The sequence below is a fragment of the Athene cunicularia genome (assembly GCF_003259725.1).
Source record: "Athene cunicularia isolate RWA chromosome 9 unlocalized genomic scaffold, athCun1 chr9_part1, whole genome shotgun sequence".
In the NCBI taxonomy this organism is placed as follows: domain Eukaryota; kingdom Metazoa; phylum Chordata; class Aves; order Strigiformes; family Strigidae; genus Athene; species Athene cunicularia.
In genome coordinates this window covers 5833670-5842066 of record NW_020799110.1, presented here as the reverse complement: position 1 = coordinate 5842066, position 8397 = coordinate 5833670, and the positions used below count along the sequence as shown (strand labels likewise).

The 8397-nt window shown below is 43.0% G+C and overlaps 1 protein-coding gene across 1 annotated transcript; it reads left to right on the top strand.

Moving 5' to 3' along the window:
- Positions 1-6: 6 nt before the first annotated feature.
- On the top strand, positions 7-7808 carry EIF5A2 (eukaryotic translation initiation factor 5A2). Its single transcript, XM_026854842.1, has 4 exons — positions 7-184; positions 1675-1779; positions 3565-3696; positions 4356-7808. Exons 1-4 carry the CDS (start codon positions 20-22, stop codon positions 4413-4415), a joined length of 462 nt encoding a protein of 153 aa, XP_026710643.1. The 5' UTR covers positions 7-19; the 3' UTR covers positions 4416-7808.
- The last annotated feature ends 589 nt before the right edge of the window (positions 7809-8397 follow it).

Here is an 8397-nt window from a genome sequence, read left to right as displayed (position 1 = left end):
CCCCTCCCGCCCCACCGCCATGGCCGACGAGCTGGACTTCACCACGGGCGATGCCGGCGCCTCCTTCACCTACCCCATGCAGTGCTCGGCGCTGCGGAAAAACGGCTTCGTGGTGCTCAAGGGGCGCCCCTGCAAGATCGTGGAGATGTCCACCTCCAAGACGGGCAAGCACGGCCACGCCAAGGTGAGCGGTCCCGGGCGGGCTCGGCGAGCCCCGGTCTGTCACGCAGCCCTCGGCGTGTGCTCCTGCGGCCCCCGGCCCTCCGAGCGGCACCGCCGGTAGCTGCGCGGCTGGCCGGGGGGGAAGGATGTCGCGTTTCGTTTCGCAGAGGGTTCTGTATCCTGCCTTTGCTTTTCTCGCAGCAGTGTCTCGCGTGTCTCTTCGCTCTAAGGCTGGCTCGAGGGTTTCCAGTAATGTCAGGCAGGAAGGGTTGAGGACAGGGGGTTGGGTTGTTATTTTTTTTCTCCCAACTTGTTAAAAAAGCTTTAACGCTGGTAGTAATAAAACCTTTTTCTGTAGTGGGGGTAGAGTAAGTTCTGGAAGGGGGGACTGATGAAATCACTAGGGCGTGGTTGGATTGTGCTGTCGCTACCCACCAAAGCGCTCTCGTGTCTGCCCGTGCTAGCAGACTCACTATCGCAGGGCTGGATTTAAGTGCTTACTAGAAGTGCCCGTGCTCTGTTACATAATCCAGCAGAGCTCAGTGAACAATCATTACCTATGTGGGCCTGCTCTGGCCCTGTTTTGCTAGCTTGCCTTGCTTCTTTCCTTTTTTTCAGTACTGGAGTACCTTCCCCCTCCTGCGTCCCAGCAGGGACGTTCTTAGGCTGCTGTCTGAGCCTGCAGTCCTGCTGTCTGAGCCTGCAGTCCTGCTGCCTAAGCAGTTGGCTTATGCAGCTCTCCAGAGCTTGGACCAGGGCTAGACTCCCCCTTCGTTCATTCAGCAATGCTTTATGGTGGATATATTAGAGTTTGGAGGCAGATCTATTACAAGCACGGACTAACTAGATTTGAAAGTTACCACAACCTTGCAGAATACGTGTAGGTGGGTAAAGTATTTAAGAATTGACAAAGCTAGAGTGTACCAAGCCCTTGCCAGTTTTTTTTCTTTCTCTCTCCCCTTGCTTTTTTATGGCTTGTTTTATTAGATACAGTTTTCTTAAATACTGAAACAGTTGTAAGATTGGAGGGACCCGAGAAGAGCAGGCTATGAACTGGTAATCTAAGCTAGCTGCAGCAGACAGTTGCTGCTGGCATAAAGGGAGCTGGGAGCTGTTTTAATCCCTGTGCATGACTGCTTCTTCTTTTCCCCTTAACCTTCGTGTTGTCACGGACACTTGTGTTTCTCAGAACAGCTCGAACTTGAAGTAAATGTTTTCTTAACTGCTGCATACTCTGAGCTCTAGCTTGTTGCTGTAAAACTCCAGAAGGTTGTGGCTGTGGAAGATAACAGTGGCTGATCTTGGTTCTCATGTACTGTTTCTGTAGTGTGCTGTGAAAGGGTGTGAGAGGTCTCTCGGTGCTTGGGCTGCTTTCATACTGCAAGCAAAGGGTCTAGGCAGAATCGGGTATTACATGTGATCTTAGAAAACTGGAACCAGCAATACTGATGGCAGTGGCATCTTGCTTCTCTAGGACCTGTAGTAACTGCTGTTATTTTTCTTCTCTTACAGGTTCACTTGGTTGGTATTGATATCTTCACTGGTAAAAAATATGAAGATATTTGCCCATCCACTCATAACATGGATGTTCCAAATATCAAGAGGAATGATTATCAGGTGAGTTACCAGTCACTGTGTCCTCTCACACATTAAGAGGCTTTATACTCCTAATACCACATGCAAACTCTTTTCATCCCAAAACTTGCCTCTCGATTAATAAAGCACTATCGTCAGAATTAACAGAACTTGCCTGTCTAGACATGACATTGCTGAACTTGGAGCATTTACTGAATTGTTAAAACTGTCGGAGCTCACTGCTGGAGAGCTCTTTACTGTAGTAACAACCTCATGTTATAGTAACACTCACTGGATTAGTGTTGCAGGCTAACTGGCAGTTTTCAAAATCACTGAGATTTTAATTCCTTAATTGTAACTATTTTAACATTCCTGTGGGTTTCAGCTATGGATCTAAGAAACCAATCAGGTGTTACTAGTGGATATATTTCTATTTGCTTGAGCAAAACAGTGTTTGTCTATATGATTGTGTTATAGTAACAATCTTTAGAAATTATAGGTAATAGACATAATAAGGTCCACATTTTTTCTAGCTCATGTTGTAAGGTTGCTTCTTTATTCTTTGTGATACTGGCATCCTTTAGAATCTGGAGATGTGATCCTTGCTGCATGTTGTTATTAGTTAAAGGATAATCAAGATCTCACTTTGAGTAAATCTGAATCAAAGCATATATTGTAATTTATAATTTCACCCTTACATAGGGTAGATGAATCAACAAGACAGTCTTAAACTGCATCTGATGCCAGTTCTAACTTGCTACCGTGCTTTCTGCTCCTTGTGTGGAAGCTGGCTTTAGTTGATCTCAAGTAATTTTGGTGCTTCTGAGCTCTACTCTGAAATATATGCACGGAGGGAACTTGGCAGGCTTCTGTAACTTCTGGAATGCCTTCTGTGATACGGATAGTGAGCTCTTAAAAGCAGCACAATCCAGGTTCCGAGCTGTAACGCGTCGGCTATCTTCCCATTGTATTGGGAGTAGTTTTGCTCAGGAACGGATACACCCACGCCAGTTGGAAACCTGCAGTTGCTTTGCAAAGCCAAAGAGTTAGCAACTCTTCAGGATAGCTGATGCTGTTTGAATAAAGTGTAACTAGCCTGTCCTAGGGCTCAGACCTTCCCAGAGATGCTTAATTTTATCTTGGTGATCCCTGTCTCATGTTCTTGGGTCCTCATTGCTACTGAAATTCTTGCTGGTTATCAGACTTCATGTTAGGGCTGCCTTCTGGGTTTACTGTTATGTGTTTCAGGTTCCTTAACCTTCTCTGTCAAAATAGCTGTACCCCTTAGCTCACGCTGTCAGTTAGGCCAAAACCAACATTTTAAAAGTGCTCCAGAGCTTGGTGCGTGTTCCCAAATGTATTCGTTAGCCTTCAGCGTAAATGATGGTATCTCATTGTACAAATGAAGGTATAGGAGCGCGCAGCTGAACTGTTGTATACTTTGTACACTTTATAAAAGCAATGCTGTTCAGTGAACACCATTCCAGTTACTGTTTCTAATTCACAGGTGTAAAAATCTGAACCAGTGATCTGGAAGCAGTACATTTTCTAGATTACAAGGATGGGTTTTTCGGTGCCCCACCTCCTAAGTAGTAACCTAGTAGCAGGGTTCTGGTGGTTCTTGATAGCAGACTGGCTTTTGCCACAGTTGCCCTAACTCTTGGTCCTCTAAACTGTTGTTAAAAATTGACTTAAATTAGGTTCTTAACTGTACAAGCACAGTACTAAAGAATTAATGTAACAGGTAGAGTTCACTGCCTTCTGCTTATCTTCAGCTACTGCCTACTACTGATGATAAACTTCCTAAAAGTGAACTTCTCTTCACAGCTGATAGGTATTCAGGATGGGTATCTCTCCCTGCTGACAGAAAGTGGTGAAGTTCGTGAGGATCTAAAGTTGCCAGAAGGGGATCTTGGCAAAGAAATAGAAGGAAAATTCAATGCCAATGAAGATGTGCAGGTAAGTATAGAGGGCAGGCAAGAAGAGTTATGGTTAATTCCGTTTAATTATACAATGAAGAAGTCTTATTCTGATATTGACAATTGGTATCTCTTCATGAAGAGTGGGTTAGAAGCACAGGAATTGGTCCTTTGAAATGTAGAAGGACTTTTGTCCTGGAGCACTCTATAGCACTGAAGCCTGGCTCAGTTGACGGTGAGGTAATACGTCTCAATTGTCTCAAATATCTAGATAAATCCTCATAGTGCTGTCTGCACAGCATGGATTGGAGCCTCCAGGCTTTCTTAATCGGGACCAAGTATAGAGTTTTGTGATGTAGTCTAGTTTGCTGTGTCAGCAAACCTGTCTGCGGGCAGCTCTGCAGACTGTAGTCTAAACTGGGCCACTCCAGTTGCTAGTTTGGCTCTATTGCAGGAGCTTCTTCATCTTCCTGTGTTTTACAAACCTCAAGCTGCCAGCCAGGGCAATAATGGCAAAGAGAAGGCAGCAGAAGGGCAGATATTGGTGAAATTCTTCTAATGACTGACTTTTACCAGCTTCAACTTCCCTTTTTTCTTCTCAGGAGAAATGAGATAGACATTAAAATGTGAAAGTCGGTAACTTTTAGGAGTGCTTCCTTTGACAAGGGTTGGAGCTCATCTGTCTGTCTTTTCTTCCAGATATCCGTCATAAGTGCAATGAATGAAGAATGTGCTGTAGCCATAAAGCCTTGCAAATAAAGAGGATCGCCAGGCTCGGGCAACTGCTCAGGTCTGGACAAACCACAGATCTATAAATTTGGTTCTTATTGTCACCAAAGCTCTGGCCTTCACAAGCAACCTCATTTCTTTTTTGAATTGTTAAAATGCAGTGCTGGATTCTGGATTAGTGTTGCAGGCTAACTGGCAGTTTTCAAAATCACTGAGATTTTAATTCCTTAATTGTAACTATTTTAACATTCCTGTGGGTTTCAGCTATGGATCTAAGAAACCAATCAGGTGTTACTAGTGGATATATTTTTATTTGCTTGAGCAAAACAGTGTTTGTCTGTATGAACAGACAAAATACAGTATTCAGGGGCTTTTAGATAAGCTGGTAGGTATCTAGGATTATAAAGTGACCTAGAGCACAAATAGTATTTTTCTTGACATGTTTAGGTAGAACTGACAATACAAATAGCTTTTTTTTTTTTTTAAAGCTTAAGTATTTTGTGGATTGGGACTCTTGCAGAACTGTAGGTGCCAATCGCAACTTTTAGACCAAGAAACTCAAGTGATCAAAAATGCCAGCTGGCTTGACCAAGCCCCAGTGGCCATGTGCAACTTAACTGTATTACCTCTGTATTCTTCTTTGCCAACTTGTTGGCTTATTGTAATGATAAAATGGTGTCAAAGCCTACCTGTGATTTAGGCAGGCAGTTGGAATATTTGGGTAGATAAGACATAGATAGGTCAAGGGGACACAAAGGTGAGAATGGATGGTAAAGCTATAGACTTTCACTCGAGGCCTTTGTCAGACTTGAAAAATAAAATAGAAAAATGCAGTTCAATTGCTTTCCTTTATTGTATTTATCTTAAACTATAGAAGGGTGACAAGCTCCATGGGAATCTGTTGCAGTGCTTCCAGCTTTAGGTTTTAATCTTCAGGTTCAGACCATATTTTTGTAGCACAGGGACTACATGTTTTTCAAAAACTGGGACAAACTGTAGCATTGAGCCTATACTAAATGCATGTGATTCTTTTTTAAAAAAATAAAACTATTGTATTTTCAAAATAGAGACTTGACAGACAATACCGAACAACCATGGCTAAACTATAAAAGTAAATAAATTGCTACATAGTTATGAAAGCTAGCTCCCATCCAAGGGAGTTCTGAGTCACTGAAACGTGCATGCATGTCTCTAACTATTTAGTAGCTTAACAAGGCAAACACAAGGCTTCACAGCAATAGTTCTGAAGGATAACTAGCCTGCTCCTGTTTAAGACGTTCAACTTGAATTCTAAGACTTGGTGACTCTTCATGAGTGGGAAGCTTCCTCAGTCCGTGGCTCAGACCTCTCTTCACAGTTCATAAATTGTTTCATGAACTTGCCTTAAGCTTCAGTGGCTGTTGGCTAATGGAGGACAATTTGTAAACACGTGGCATGCTGCCCTGGACAGCACGCGCAGTTCACACTATTGGCAGTGAAAGTCAGACTTTGCGCTGCTGTTAACAGCTTAAGATGTTTGCAGCTTAATAGTATGTACTCTAATCCCCCAAGGGCTCATGGCAGCTGTCCTGAACTGCCCTCGTACATACTGTGGCAGGGTTTAGCAAGGAGGTCTAATGTAGATGGCAAAACCATTCTTTTTCCACAGACTTCTCATGACAGGGAGAGCAGTACCAGTGAAGGTAAAGACAGCAATAAATATACTCTGGTAATAAAGCACAGTTACCTGGGACACCTTGCAGAAGTAGGATACTGCCACACGCTCTTGCCTTGCACAGTATGTGTTGCAAGTGAACTCTAAATAGCACCTTAACTGAAATGGCAAAACTGCTTTTTAAAAAAAAAAAGCTATAGATGCAAGAGATTGAAGTACATTCAGACTAGTTTTGAAGTGCACGCTTAATAGGTCAAGCTAGCCTGCGCTGTGTTCCTTCCTGCCTCTCCATCGAACTGGTACCTGAAAGACAGGCTTTGTTGGTTTTGGAGGTGACTGTGAAACCATTGATGATGGTCTTGACACCAAGCTGCAGTGTGTGATGTCATATGGGAAGTCATAGGTTGCTATGTCAAACTAATGCAAGTTCTGATGCCATCACTGCATTACAAATGCTTCTAATGTGCTTGAAAACTACAAGGCTTGGACTTGTTCTGTTAGAGTTTTAGTCTACTTTCAGGTGCCTGTCTGTCCTATAAAACCTTGCTGGAACACAGGTATTTGGTGCCACAGGCCAACAATTTTAAGTAGTTAAGACTGTAAGCTCTGGGAGGAGGGCTGTTTTTTGTCCTGTTCCTACAAGAGGGGTCCTGGTCTGACTGGAGTTTTCAGGTACTACAGCAATCTGAGGGTAGAGGTTTTATGACCTCCAGCTTGCTGGAAGAGCCCTCCTTGGGACATATGGGTGTCCTTCTATTGCAACCTTCAGTTCTGCAAGATTTAAATGATTAAGTACTTCATTATAGGTTTGTTCTTCTATACTTAGTTGTCTTTTGTGAAGCACTTCGAACACTATGGAGGTGCAGAGCATTGGCTCATCATGCATGAAGTTTCCCATAGATAATACACAAGCATGAGTCTTAAGCATAATCTCCAAGTTTCAGTAAGGTTAAAAGTTGCTTCTAAATTAGAACATGTATTTGAGGCATTTTTTTCCAAAGTAAGATGTTTCAGTTTACTGTCAGAATAGTTTGCAACAAACTTTGTGATCAATAGTCCATATAGATATGTATTTGTAAGATCCCTAACCAAATGCTTAGGGAAAATTCTCCTTTCATAACTTTAAACAAATCTTACTGATGTTGTTCTGTAGTACTGTCTTAACACTTGTGTCAAAACCGAAAACTATAAACTTCTAATAGCTGATGCAATTGCTTAGAGTAAAGGCTGTGAAAACTAGGAGGTGAAGAAAAGTATTTCCACTCCAAATAATGCATTTTTTTATGGCTCCAATTCATTGAGTTTCTCTTACCACTTTACAGCATTGGAAAGACTGCGGTGTTTCCTGCCTCAAATGTTGGCAATTAATACTTTAAGATTTCAACAGATCCTTCTAATTTTTGCTTATGATGGTGGTTTTTCAACTAGGCTCTTGCTAGTTGAGCCATGTTCTCAGGGCTGTTTTTTTTAAGAAGTTTGCTGAATTTCATTGTTTTAACGTAACTGCTTTCAAGCCTCTTGCAGGTTTTTCTAATCCACAGTGTACCCAGAAACGGTGCACAGTCTGTAGTTTGACAATACAGGTAAATTTTACATAATCTGTAAAGAAGTCAAAATTGTTAACAGTTCAGACTCTTAAGATTACTGCAGGTCAGTCTCACAGAAATCAAAATTCAATAAATCCCACTTTTTTTGGTTGAGTAATTTAGAATGTAGTTTGTTACAGTAGAACTAAACTTCAGGGGGGAAAAAAAAAAAGACCTTGTTAAGGATATTTTGAGTGTCTCACTTATACACTGAGAATGTTAAGGAAGGTGTAGATCCTGGAGGTGTTTCGGTGGGCGTGTGGTGGAGCGTCGGGCAGCTCGGCACAGCAGGCCGAGGGCATCAGAAGTCCCTCCAGCATCTGCAGCCTGGCCCTGCAGTACTTGGCATCTGAGAGTGACTTGGTTTGTGAACTTAAAATCAAACATTTGCTGTGTATTGCTGTATCGCAGAAAACCCCTCTTGTCCTGTGCTGTATGTTGTAAGCGTAAACTGTTGTTCGGTGCGGCTTTCAAAACGCGGGGCGAAGAGGAGTGATGGCCCGTGACTCGTTTTACTGCTGATGGCAAACCCCAAACCCTGTAAACGGCGGCAGCGGGAGCGGCGGTCCTCATGGTTCAGCTGTTTGGGAGCTGTATTGTTCTCACCGCCACACTAACGATGGATGGGGGGAAAGATGTAAATGTGTGGGGTTTTTTTCTCCAGAAATAATAAAGACGTCAGTGCTGTGGGGAGCTGGGTGCTGGTTAGTTTTACAGGGCGGTGGGAGAGCCTTCGACGCTGCGGGGAGGTTGTGGGGTGGCTCTGGCTGGA